General features: G+C 29.2%; 1 protein-coding gene across 3 annotated transcripts in view; it reads right to left on the reverse strand.

Moving 5' to 3' along the window:
• LOC115882868 overlaps positions 1-15,030 on the reverse strand; it is a 451,933-nt gene that overhangs the window by 399,427 nt on the left and 37,476 nt on the right. For all 3 annotated transcript variants that reach the window (XM_030901116.1, XM_030901118.1, XM_030901117.1), the window contains exon 2: positions 5,350-5,870. In XM_030901116.1, the coding sequence (XP_030756976.1) occupies positions 5,350-5,443 (94 nt within the window). In that variant the 5' untranslated portion in view covers positions 5,444-5,870. The remainder of the gene's footprint in view (positions 1-5,349; positions 5,871-15,030) is intronic.

The raw sequence follows: 15,030 nt of genomic DNA on the forward strand, positions 1-15,030 counted from the left end.
ATAGTATCTTTAACATAGCCATGACACTGGATTGAAATTTAAAATACAATTATTTTGTTTTAAGCGTAAATGTCAAAAGTTGACATATGATATGTCATTGTATTTAGAATGTGATTTTCTATCGAATAAAATAAAAAAATACCGAGGGTGCTATTTAGAAATCAAAAGTTGTAGTTATTTCCGATGAAACAGGAAGTGGCCGAAAACAATTGAATAATTCAATCAATCATAATTTATGTCTTATACTAAGCAAAATAAAAACACTAAATCACCACAATACACCAAATCACTTTTACTTTTACACTGGACTCGCGTTTCGCTAACCATGTTAGCATCATCAGCAGATGATTATAAACTAAAGTACAATCTACAAATTGAGCGTTTATATACTCGCTCAGTGGGCACCGAGTGGGCGTGGCAAAATCTAGCCAACCGAGTCAGAGCCCACTGAGCGTAACAGTTAGATTTCCGCCACTAGAGTAGTACTCGGTTGGCTAGATTTTGCCACGCCCACTCGGTGCCCACTGAGCGAGTATATAAACGCTCAATTTGTAGATTGTACTTTAGTTTATAATCATCTGCTGATGATGCTAACATGGTTAGCGAAACGCGCGTCCAGTGTAAAAGTAAAAGTGTTTTGGTGTATTGTGGTGATTTAGTGTTTTTATTTTGCTGTGTAACACCAAAGGTTCGAACCCTCATCTGTAATCTTATACTAACATATCAAATTTCGTTTGTTTTTTTTATCTGAGGTGAGGTTTATCGGGTGAGCCACTTTTGAGACGCACCCTGTATATAATAATAATTATTACTTCTTATTGGATTAGTTCTTCTCTGAGTTTTAAATAATGAATACTTTTTATCTAAAATTAATAATTTTTTGAAAATTACTTTGACGTATTATCATAATATTTTTATAATAACGTTATATTGAAAATAATCTAAAATATAAATACATAGCATTCTATACCACAGAATCTGTGATTTTACTCAAGAGAGGAAAATTCTGAGAAATATAACATACACTTTTATATTGGAAAAGTTCTTAGACCAGAAACACGACTAAGAGGTTTTTTTCGCGAAAAAAAAATTTTTAAAATTCGAAATCACAACAAAAAAAATTTGGATTTTTTTTTAGTTTTTAGTTAAAAAAAATAATTTCTTGATAATATGGCAACATAGGTATTAGATTAAATTTACAAGAAAGAAAATTCAGAAAAGATCCGGTGGTTCTCAAAATTTTAGCAAAGAATCATTTTTTTTGGAAATTTTCAAAGTAAAATAACTCCGTTATTTTGGACTTATTTGAAAAACGATAAAGAGAAAATATATTTCTTTTATCGAGATCTACCACATCTTAAAATATTTGCACTTATTTCTCGAACACCCTGTATTAGTTTGGAAGCTACTATTAAATTCTTTATACATATATTCTTTATATATACATATTTATAACATACACTTTTATATTGGAAAAGTTCTTAGACAAATTATACAGTATGACCCCTGATTTTCTTTACAAGAGGAAAAACTTTTTTATTATTGACATTTAGAGAAAGATGCATTCTTCATGAAAATTTTTGCTGTTCTAAAATGGTTAATCCCGTTAATATTTTTTCAAATTTCTATACCGTTTTAGAGAAAATTAAGAAAAATATGTCATATGGTTGAATTTTCCTAAAGTCCTCAAATTCAAAAGGCTATGGTTTCTATGGTTATATCATTTCGATTTCATTCTTTGATAGACGATTATTATTCAAGTTGATTAACGTCATACTTTTTGCTGATGTTAAAGTATCATCTTTTCCTATAACTATCATAACCCGTACCGTAGTATTGAACTAAATAAATTTTGTACTTCTTTAAAAACAGTAAAAAATATTGCGTTTTTTCCATAGCAACTGTTAAAATTGCCTTATATATCTATCAAAAATAGTAGATAAAATAGTACTTTAACCGCAAGGGGTAGATTAAATGATACTTTAACAGCGAGGATAGGTTAAACTTTATTTCTTCTCGCACGTTTTTTAATTGCTTCCATTTTTGAAAATTTTTGTATTCCTTTTCATAAGTTATTCGGGATTTAAATGGAAGATGGAAGTAGTTTGGATATGGCGTTTGTCGCCTCAGCCTATATATCTGTTGGTAATTTACTTATTTCGTTTTGAGCCATTTCTGGCTCCAATTCAATCAGCAATCGACACGAAAGAGAATTAAAAAATATTGACTCAAAACTGACAACTAAAGAGACAGCTTTATTCATTTGTCAAATTACATAGAAACCAACGCCAACCCAGCACAATATTTTTTCTACTCGTAATAAATTCCTTGAAATAATAATTTCTAAATATTTTTTAAAACGTAACTCGCTATGGAAAGAAATGTTGTTTTATACACGACGATAAAATTGCATTATCGTTTCCCGAAATTAATTCACTTAATCTTTTCGGCCGACGATAAAATACCATTTTATCGTCTTGTATAAAAAATTCCTATAATTTAAATTATATGAATAAAACAATCTATCAAAGAGAATCCAAGCGAATTTATCTTACCATAGAAACGTCTTTTGAATTTTAGGACTATAATTATTCAACTATATTTTCATGTTTTTTTTTTAATTTTCTCTAAAACGGTATAAAAAGTTGGAAAAATATAAACAGGATTAACCATTTTAGAATAAGCAATTTTTTTTACAAAAAATCCATTTTCCTCAAAATGTCAATAATAAAAAAGTTTTTCCTCTTTCCAGAAGAGACGTTTATATTAAAATATAAATAAATCTTATTGTTTGATACTAAAAGAAAGGCTGATGTAACAGCATGAACTAGAGCATGTCTTTAACATGCGTAGGCTGTGATGATCAATAAAGAAATAAAAATTTAAATGGCGAGGTCGTATAGTACATCATATGCAGCGATCTGTGCCAATAATCCATATGTGTCATTAAAGTATTATAAACAAAACAGTCATAATAAAGTAATTAACAATGAGATATTTTTGATTGGTTTGGTCATATAACACAAGGGTATTTGGTGAAATATCATAAACAATACAAGAGGGACAAAGCAGTAAAAATAATTTAAATTATTTGTCGATACTTATCATATTTAAGTCATTTATCCATGAGTTTGTTATGAGTCTATGAGTTTGTTCAACCGATTTGGGATACCCCTCATATCTCTGTTATTTTGAAAGGTATCGAGAAGGTGAAAACTGTTTATTGTAAAAGTTTTTTCGTAGAATACAGTTTTTGAAGATATGAACTAAAGTTATGTTTTCCTTAAATGGAATACCTTGTATATTTATAAATTATACGACCTGACTTGCTCCATAAGCTATTCAAAAATATACAGGGTGGTCCGAACTGTATTCCGGAAACTTCGGCAGTATATTATGCAGATAAAAATAAGTAAAAATGTTCGTATAAATGTATGTCCTAAAATGCTGAGTTTAGGAGATCCAGGTTGTAAGAGTTTCATTTTTATTTCGATTTTTTTCAAATAATTTATGAAATAACTTCAATATTTGGATGAAAATTGGTGTCTGGATAAATTGGTGTTTGCATATAAAACTACGGAGTGAAAAAATATACATTTTCCAGAATTTTTACGTAAAAAATGTTTTTTGATAAAAATCGCTACGATTAACCATTCTCAAGATATTTACAATGGAAATAGTCAATACACGTCATTATTGACAAATAATAGACATGTTGAGTAGATAGTTATTTGACTAAAATGATAAATTTTTATTTTTTTTTAATTAATCATAAATTTTTCTTGAAAAAAATGATGATAAAACAGTTTCTGTTGAATTTTTGGCATAAAATCTATAAAAAATATTAAATAGATAAAATATTAAAACGTCGTAAATGTATATTTTTTACACAGAAGTTTTATACAGGTACGGACGAAAAGTTATTACTCTACAAACTAGTTAAAAAATCTGTAGATGCACTGATCGGTCTTAAAAAAAAAATTTAGTGGGAAGAGAATTTATTTTAGCGTAAAAGAAAATATTTTGCCTGAAGAAAAACTCTCTTAACTCAAGAAAACTGGTTCTCTTGAAAAATTCGAAAATTTCTCTTGAATCTATTTTCATTCAACCAAGTCAAGTTACTTTGTTTTAAGATAATAAGAAAAATACGCTAGGAAGTACTTCATTCAAGAAACATGGCCATTTTTCCAATAGCTAAATACTCTTTTGATGAAAAATTATAACGACACCCTTACGACACGCAAAGACGATGACGAAGGACGGTATATACAATCAGTCGGCAGTCCGATCAGTCGTACGTCGCATTTCATAGATCGCACATCATAGTACGCACGGGTTTTGTTGCTTGGAATTTTCCACTTGGAATTTTGCATAATTTGCTTTTTAAACGCATATCGTATAACAAATTAGTGATCGTTATTAACATGCATTTGTCATTTTTTATGAACAAATTTTAGGATATATGGATTTTTTAAAGGAGTTTCTGGAAAAATGGAAATTAGAGCATTTATTTGCTATATTTGAAGGTAAGAGACATTTACCTAATGCACCTGTTTAGATAATGCATGCGTGACTATAGATAGAATAAGAATATAGGTATCGATTTTTTTATGCTAATAATTACAAAAATTTTAGAATTTCAAGTTCGTCGTATTAAAAAATTCAAAATGTGACCAAAACTTATAATTTTAATCATTTATTTGCTTTACTTTGATTAATCGTAATGTAACATTTTTTTGTAATTTGTAGAGTGATGAACCACCCCAAAAAATACCAAGGAGTGAAGAAGCAGAAATAACTACTATCGAGAAAAATAATATCACTTTACTTACTACAGGAAAACCTAAATTTATCGGAAAATGATATACCTCGTAATATGCCTGTATATGATGTATAGACTTTTCTTAGATCAAAATAAATTTTAGTTGAGTCAATAGTATTCGCTATTGGTTTAAGAAAAGTGTCTTTTTAATCAAGAAATGTCCCTTTTCAATCAAGAATTTTTGCATGAATCAAAGAGTGAAATACTTTGGACAGATAGATTCTTCTATTCCCTAAAGTAATTTTTTAATACCCTGTATCTCAAAAACCAAGCATTTTAAGACATGCATTTATCGGAACTTTTTTACTTATTTTTATCTGCAGAATATGCTGCCGAAATGCAATTCGGACCACGCCGTATAAAGAAATATTTAAGATCATTTAATATTTTTTTAGCCTAAAGTACTTTAGTAAATTCCTTAGGCTATAGTTTATTCAAAGACCTTTCAACGTTATAAGTAATCTTAATCTTAATTAACTTTATACTATAAAAAAAGTGTTCTATACAAAAAAGGTGCTCTTTCTTACCTTCATCAACATGAGTTCCATGTTTGAGGTGATGCAAATGAGCGTAGTAATGGTGGTGATGCAGCACGCACTCCAAATCAGTGCAATTCAACATCTTGGTACCCCAAAAACCGTCTTAAACGAAACAATCACAAAACCGCAGAAGTTATATATTTTAAAACCCCTTCTAGTTAAGAACTTTTAATGTATTCTTCCACTGACGAACGTTTTATCACAACTAAATTGTATGGCACACGAACTTATTTACTTTAAATTGATTTTTTCACACGCGTTCAGTAATTTTGATGTTTAGCAAGTAAATTCGACTTTTTTCGAAGAAACACACTAAAAGCCACTGATTATCACTAATTACATCACTTTTAACGTCTACTCATCAGACTTTTCGACGTTTCATGGTGTTTTTAACCGGCGTGCTCTTGATTATTAACTCTGGAAGCTCAAATTTGGAATCTGGTTTTGAACAGAAACCACCCAGTGGTTTTTCGTAGATTGGTCCAGGTTTGTATTAGTCCCAAACGTATCTGAAAACAAGTAAATATAATTAGTTCTGAGATTGTTATGTTTATTTATTTAGGGGCGTCAATTAAATACGTGGGAAAATCAAGGGGGAGGGGTTCAAGCAGCATATCACGAAACTAAATCACATGTGGGGGTAAAAATGTGAGAAAAAAATGTTATAAACGTTTTTATTTTTTTGCACTTTCACTGCATACGCGCCTTAACAATTACTTTGATACTGGGCGTTTTATTTAAGAGTCTATTACGTTGTACTTTCGGGGCACTCTCAGGGGTCGGGTAAAACGGGTAAAGCCGAAGGAAATATACAGGGTGGCGCACCTCATTCACCTCGGTTGATTATACGAAAACGGAAAGATGTAAAAACAATTTTTTTGTGTATATATGTAGAGACTCAATGTGCATAATTTAAAATTATTTTCAAATGTACAGGGTGTGTCAGAACTAAGATCCATAACAAAGTTATATTTTTTCTTATGGAACACACCCCCGGTTTTTTTTTTATTTTTGGATTCTTGGGCATAAAATAAAGCATTTATTATAAGGTTTAATATGTTTAAATGCTTTGGTTTTTGAGATATTTAAAGATATTTAAATATGCATGCTGTAATAAAAAGTTTGTCAACACCCTGTACATTACTTTTCAGAGTTAATTCTTGTGCTGATTTTGAAGCCAGAGAAATAAACTTTAGTAAAAATTTTTATTGCTTCCTTAAATGTATACAGGGGTATCAAAAAATGCTGGTCTATTTTAAATATTTATTTTACATAAAAACTACGTTATTTCAAATACAACATTATGTATCTTTTAAAATAAGTCGAAGCAGATTTAAATGCTCTTTCAAACTTTATTAGGGTTTTCTATACCTATATAGCTCAGATTTGGAATAAAAAGCGATTTTTCAATAAAATGGCAATCAAGATGGCTGGTGTCGCCATGGCAATTTGCTAGTGACAGTTAATAGGTATTTTTAAGTTCGACATTAGTTTATGGACCTTATTTAAATTTATAACAGTTTACTTTTATTTAATTTACCTACAATAGTTCAATAAGTATGTATTTATTATTTTACCAAAAAAAATAAAGAAGTAGTTCTTTGATTTCTATTACGCTGACTTGTAGATATATTGGATTTTCTATAAAAGAGCCAATTAAAGCAAATTCATTTTCTTCACTTCCAACGACAGGTTTCTGCCTGATAGGTTTTTCATATACCACACTATCAGCTCTACGAAATAGGAAAAGTAATTTTTCAAAGGATGCTTGTCAAAAAAAATTGTCCTCACAAAATAAAATCACTAGTAACATATCCATTCTTTCCGCCAGCAGATACTGTTTCATTTTTCTTGATAAAATAATAAATACTTACTTATTAGCCAATATTGTAGGCAAATTAAATAAAAATAACCAGTTATAAATTTAAATAAAGTCCATAACTAATGTCGATTTTGAAAATAGCTACTAAGTGTCACTAGAAAATTACCATGGCGACACCAGCCATCTTGATTACAATTTTATTAAAAAATCGCTTTTTATTCAAAATCTGAGCCAGATAAGTATAGGAAACCCTAATATAGTTTGAAAGAGCATTTAAATCTGCTTCGACTTATTTAAAAAAATACATAGTGTTGCATTTGAAATAACAAAGTTTTAAGTGAAATAAATATTTAAAATAGACCAGTAACTTTTGATACCCCTGTATACATTTAACGAAGCAATCAAATTTTTTAGTAAAGTCTATTTCTCTGGCTTGAAAGTCAGCACAAGAATTAATTCCGAAAAGTAATGTACGAGGTGTTCACAAACTTTTTTATTATATCATGCATTTTTAAATATCTTTAAATATCTCGAAAACCAAAGCTTTTAAACATATTAAACCTTACAAAATAAAATGAAGAGATGGACTCTTAAGTATAAAGTATAATTGAAATAATTAATTTATTTCACTAATTTCGAAATTCTCGATTACACATAAAAGTATAACATTGCATGGGCAACTTAAGTTTGCTTTATCGTACAGTTTCCAGTTTTTTAGTTTTCATTCTCATCTCATAATTGACTACAATCCTATTTTATCACTATCTTAAAATGCCTCTATCTTTACTTGTTTCTCTGAATATACAACTACTTACAAGTCAAACCCACTTAGCCATATAAAGCTAGACATAAGGTGTAATTATTAATCTAATCTATCAATCGGATCAAGCATTTTTAACTATCAGTATTCAGCTCATTCTACATGTCAGTAATTCAAATAAGGCTTAGGAGATAATGTGAAAGATAACCTCAATAGACTCTGTAGCTATTCAACTCAATGAAGAAATAAAGAATATACACTGCAAAAAAATATGCAGTATGTCCCCGGATTGTTTTTACAAAACTTTTTTTTATTATTTGTGTCAGGACTGAATTCGAGTGAAAGTATTGTGAATCTTTGAAAGAGACGTCAAAAATAATAATCATTTGTGCAGCATGCGATCGTTCCCAGGAAAAAAACTTCAAAAATAATGCAAAAACTTTTGGCTAGTAAGTACATCATTATTATATGTTATGAGTAGTAGGTAAATCAACAATTATGAAATTCATTTTAAATAAACTAATTATGATTTTATTCTTACATTTTTGCATTTATTTCCTACTGGTCAAATATAATTAAGATGCATCAGTTTGACTTGTTTTTGACGAAATAAAACGGCGTCAGAGTTCGCTCAGAAATGAAGTTCGCTGTCATTTTATATATAAATTTGAATGGGGAATGCCATCGATAGTGATTTCCTAGCCAACTTGACACCGTTTTATTTTCGACCACACACACAGTATTAATACACATGGACTGTAGTAGTTAAATTTTGAAACAAAACATGTATGTGTCTTTCTTGTCTTATTTACATAATTTTAACTTTTTGAAACGAGATCCAAACATTACATTACGTAATTAAATATTTGAGTCTCACTGTATATTGTTTCTGTTACATAAGACAGGCAATTAAATTAAAATATTTATATTTTGTGCTAGCGATCATAAATTTTACCTTAAACGGGAAATTGTGGAGAAAGAAATGAGAATAATGCATTTATTGCCAACATATGCCATGTTTGTAAATTAAGATTAATGAAGTTATAGGTATATATACTTAAATAAATAATCAACTTTTACTGTATATATTTATTTTAATATGTATAATGTAATATTACATTATAAACAGGAACAAACATATTTTTTTTTACTTTCCAAATACAAAAAATGTTGATATAAAATTAAATAAATAAAACAAAGCTGGAATATAAATTATCAATGCCTGTCATCATTGACATAAATTAAATATGTTGACAAAATGTTACTAGACTGAGAGCATAAATTTGCAATGTTTTTGTGCCAAAAGTTCAACAGAAACTGTTTTATCATAATTTTTTCAAAGAAAAATTTATAATTAATTTAAAAAAATAAAAAATTCCGAAATTTATCATTTTAGTCAAATAACTATCTACTCAAGATGTTTATTTTTTGTCAATAATGACATTTATTGACTCTTACCATTCTAAATATCTTGAGAACGGTTGCTCGTAGCGATTTTTACCAAGAGACATTTTTTACGTAAAAAGTCACGGAAATGAATATTTTTTCACTGAGCTATTTAAGCCATTATTCTTCAAAACAGTTAATACACATGTAGGCAGCGCCCCCTACAGATAGGAGTCATATTGACATCAAAATCAAATTGCTCTTGTCAAAAAACTCCCAGACACCAATTTCCATCAAAATATTGACGTTACTTCAGAAATTCGAAAATATCGAAATAAAAATTAAATTTCTACACCCTGTATCTCCGAAACTAAGCATTTTAGGACATACATTTATACGAAGTTTTTTACGTATTTTTATCTGCAAAATATGCTGACGAAATTTCCGGAATACAGTTCGAATCACCCTGTATAGACGTTGCTATTACCTACTACCCTTGTTTATATATTCTACTACTTAGTGTAATATACAGGGTGAGTCTTACATAAGTGCAAATATTTTGAGGGGTAGTATATTTCGACCCCAGAAACACGTCTATGAGGTTTTTCTCAAAAAAAAATTGAAAATTTGAAATTTTTTGAAAAAAAAAATTGGATTTTAATTTTCAATTTTAATTAAAAAATATTTTTGAAATTTTGAAAAAAAAAGTTTTGAAAAAAAAAAAAGTTTTGAAATTTGCAAAGTAAAATATCTCCGTTATTTTGGACTTATTTGAAAAACGGTAAAGAGAAAATGTTTCACTTATCGAGATCTGCCATCCCTGAAAATATTTGCACTTATTTAAGAATCACCCTATATAGACTTTGGTAATAGCTGATTCGAAGCTACTAGCGAAATTGAAAAAAAAACATTTTTTCCTAGATACCTTTCGGAAGTAAAGTTTGTCCAACATTTCGACAGATGACACCGAAAAGGTGATAGAAAATACAATTCATCTATGAATTAAAATGACAGACATAACTACCACTGTCATTGATCATCCCTAAAATCCCATTTTTTTTAAATTTCGATTTATGACGTAGGATTCAGCAACAGACACTTTTACTCTAATATAAACAAAATCCTTTTGTATATCTTCTAACTTACGAAGTCCCTGTACATTCTTACATGGAACACTGTGTAGATACATTTAATTCCTGTTAATCAAGTACCGCCAAAAGAACAACCTGCCAACCGGCCTGGGAAAAACACCAAAAACAAATAAAAACCGAATTAATCGAAAATCGAAACAAGTTGCTGTTTCTTCACCTTGGCCCCAGTAAATACCTGCTCTGCTGCAAATGGTACTGCTTACCATTGGTGCATGGTACGACTGCAGAGAAAGAATTTTCTCTGTGTTGTCGATATTTCGTAACAGCGGCTACTTAGTTAATTGGAATAGGTTGGCAAACCAGTGTCAGTTGCATGTTTTGTTTTTGTTCGTACCGGGTCGTTGCCAGTACTATATGTCGCACTTATTAAGAGGTACTAGGTACTAATTATATTGTTGTGCACCTGTATTGTTTGTTGGTACATTAACGCTTCCGACAAATTTAAAAGGAAGAGTGTACATTTCCTTTCTTCATTCTCACTTGTTTTGAATTTTCTTTCATCTGACAAAAAATGTAAATATATGTAAAATACAATCTAAAATAGTTTTAATTTCTTGAAAAAAACATAGTTATTTCGCCACTGAAAAGGACATTTTAACAAAATAAAAATGTTATTTATTATATTAGTATTTGTTAGCATCATCAGCAGATGATTAGGACAGTCTTAATCATCTGCTTATGATGCTAATATGGTTAGCGAAACGCGCGTCCAGTTAAAGTAAAAGTGTTTTGGTGTATTGTGGTGATTTAGTGTTTTATTTTGCTGTGTAACACCAAAGGTTCCAACCCCCAACTATAATAGTTTATGATGCCTTAATACGCATTTTATTGTCCATACCATACTGCCATTACTCGCTGACGAATATTCGACACGCATCAAAAGATGGTCACGCAAGGCCTTTTCTTTCATGAGCTTTTCTGTGACTGAATAGCCCGATACGTGATGTTTTTTGCCTACCGCACTCCGGACATTCAAAAATCTCATTGCTTTGTTGCCTCTTTACTTTTTGGTTGTCGCTGTTAACTGAGTTTACAATTCTTCTCCATTGAGTTCTATTGTGAACTGCTTCATTTAAATTTATAACAGTTTACTTTTATTTAATTTACCTACAATAGTTCAATAAGTATGTATTTATTATTTTACCAAAAAAATAAAAAAAGTAGTTTTTTTGATTTCTATTACGCTGACTTGTAGATATATTGGATTTTCTATAAAAGAGCCAATTAAAGCAAATTCATTTTCTTCACTTCCAACGACAGGTTTCTGCCTGATAGGTTTTTCATATACCACACTATCAGCTCTACGAAATAGGAAAAGTAATTTTTCAAAGGAATGCTTGTCAAAAAAAAATTGTCCTCACAAAATAAAATCACTAGTAACATATCCATTCTTTCCGCCAGCAGATACTGTTTCATTTTTCTTGATAAAATAATAAATACTTACTTATTAGCCAATATTGTAGGCAAATTAAATAAAAATAACCAGTTAAATCAAGTCCATAACTAATGTCGATTTTGAAAATAGCTACTAAGTGTCACTAGAAAATTACCATGGCGACACCAGCCATCTTGATTACAATTTTATTAAAAAATCGCTTTTTATTCAACATCTGAGCCAGATAAGTATAGGAAACCCTAATATAGTTTGAAAGAGCATTTAAATCTGCTTCGACTTATTTAAAAAAATACATAGTGTTGCATTTGAAATAACGAAGTTTTTATGCGAAATAAATATTTAAAATAGACCAGTAACTTTTAATACCCCTGTATACATTTAACGAAGCAATCAAATTTTTTAGTAAAGTCTATTTCTCTGGCTTGAAAGTCAGCACAAGAATTAATTCCGAAAAGTAATGTACGAGGTGTTCACAAACTTTTTTATTATATCATGCATTTTTAAATATCTTTAAATATCTCGAAAACCAAAGCTTTTAAACATATTAAACCTTACAAAATAAAATGAAGAGATGGACTCTTAAGTATAAAGTATAATTGAAATAATTAATTTATTTCACTAATTTCGAAATTCTCGATTACACATAAAAGTATAACATTGCATGGGCAACTTAAGTTTGCTTTATCGTACAGTTTCCAGTTTTTTAGTTTTCATTCTCATCTCATAATTGACTACAATCCTATTTTATCCATATCTTAAAATGCCTCTATCTTTACTTGTTTCTCTGAATATACAACTACTTACAAGTCAAACCCACTTAGCCATATAAAGCTAGACATAAGGTGTAATTATTAATCTAATCTATCAATCGGATCAAGCATTTTTAATTATCAGTATTCAGCTCATTCTACATGTCAGTAATTCAAATAAGGCTTAGGAGATAATGTGAAAGATAACCTCAATAGACTCTGTAGCTATTCAACTCAATGAAGAAATAAAGAAAATACACTGCAAAAAAATATACAGTATGTCCCCGGATTGTTTTTACAAAACTTTTTTTTTATTATTTGTGTCAGGACTGAATTCGAGTGAAAGTATTGTGAATCTTTGAAAGAGACGTCAAAAATAATAATCATTTGTGCAGCATGCGATCGTTCCCAGGAAAAAAACTTCAAAAATAATGCAAAAACTTTTGGCTAGTAAGTACATCATTATTATATGTTATGAGTAGTAGGTAAATCAACAATTATGAAATTCATTTTAAAAAACTAATTATGATTTTATTCTTACATTTTTGCATTTATTTCCTACTGGTCAAATATAATTAAGATGCATCAGTTTGACTTGTTTTTGACGAAATAAAACGGCGTCAGAGTTCGCTCAGAAATGAAGTTCGCTGTCATTTTATATATAAAATTGAATGGGGAATGCCATCGATAGTGATTTCCTAGCCAACTTGACACCGTTTTATTTTCGACCACACACACAGTATTAATACACATGGACTGTGGTAGTTAAATTTTGAAACAAAACATGTATGTGTCTTTCTTGTCTTATTTACATAATTTTAACTTTTTGAAACGAGATCCAAACATTACATTACGTAATTAAATATTTGAGTCACACTGTATATTGTTTCTGTTACATAAGACAGGCAATTAAATTAAAATATTTATATTTTGTGCTAGCGATCATAAATTTTACCTTAAACGGGAAATTGTGGAGAAAGAAATGAGAATAATGCATTTATTGCCAACATATGCCATGTTTGTAAATTAAGATTAATGAAGTTATAGGTATATATACTTAAATAAATAATCAACTTTTACTGTATATATTTATTTTAATATGTATAATGTAATATTACATTATAAACAGGAACAAACATATTTTTTTTTACTTTCCAAATACAAAAAATGTTATATAAAATTAAATAAATAAATATATATAAATAATAAATAAATATATATAAATAATAAATAAATAGATATAAAATTAAATAAATAAAACAAAGCTGGAATATAAATTATCAATGCCTGTCATCATTGACATAAATTAAATATGTTGACAAAATGTTACTAGACTGAGAGCATAAATTTGCAATGTTTTTGTGCCAAAAGTTCAACAGAAACTGTTTTATCATAATTTTTTCAAAGAAAAATTTATAATTAATTTAAAAAATAAAAAATTCCGAAATTTATCATTTTAGTCAAATAACTATCTACTCAAGATGTTTATTTTTGTTAATAATGACATTTATTGACTCTTACCATTCTAAATATCTTGAGAACGGTTGCTCGTAGCGATTTTTACCAAGAGACATTTTTTACGTAAAAAGTCACGGAAATGAATATTTTTTCACTCAGTAGTTTTACACAGGTACGAACAAAAAGCTATTATTCTTCAAAACAGTTAAAACACATGTAGGCAGCGTCCCCTACAGATAGGAGTCATATTGACATCAAAATCAAATTGCTCGTGTCAAAAAACTCCCAGACACCAATTTTCATCAAAATATTGACGTTACTTCAGAAATTATTAGGAAAAAATCGAAATAAAAATTAAATTTCTACACCCTGTATCTCCGAAACTAAGCATTTTAGGACATACATTTATACGAACTTTTTTACTTATTTTTATCTGCAAAATATGCTGCCGAAGTTTCCGGAATACAGTTCAGACCACCCTGTATAGACGTTGGGTGTCCCAGAAATAAGTGCAAGTATTTTAAAGGGTAGTAGATCTCAATAAAAGAAACATATTTTCTCTTGCCGAAGTTTCCGGAATACAGTTCGGACCACCCTGTATACGTTGCTATTACTACTTATTGTAATATACAGGGTGTCCCAGAAATAAGTGCAAGTATTTTAAGGGTTGGTAGATCTCGATAAAAGAAACATATTTTCTCTTTATCGTTTTTTAAATAAGTCCAAAATAGCGGAGTTATTTTACTTTGAAAATTTCCAAAAGAAGTATTTTTTGCTAAAATTTTGAGAACCACTGGATCTTTTCTGGATTTTCTTTCTTGTAAATTTAATCTAATATCTATGTTGCCATATTATCAAGAAATTATGTTGTTTAACTAAAAACTAAAAAAATTTCCAAATTTCGAATTTTCAAATTTAATACGGCTAAAACTACTAAAAAATAGTTA

This window comes from Sitophilus oryzae, unplaced genomic scaffold (assembly GCF_002938485.1).
Source record: "Sitophilus oryzae breed Bouriz unplaced genomic scaffold, Soryzae_2.0 scaffold_179_pilon_pilon, whole genome shotgun sequence".
NCBI classification, from domain to species: domain Eukaryota; kingdom Metazoa; phylum Arthropoda; class Insecta; order Coleoptera; family Curculionidae; genus Sitophilus; species Sitophilus oryzae.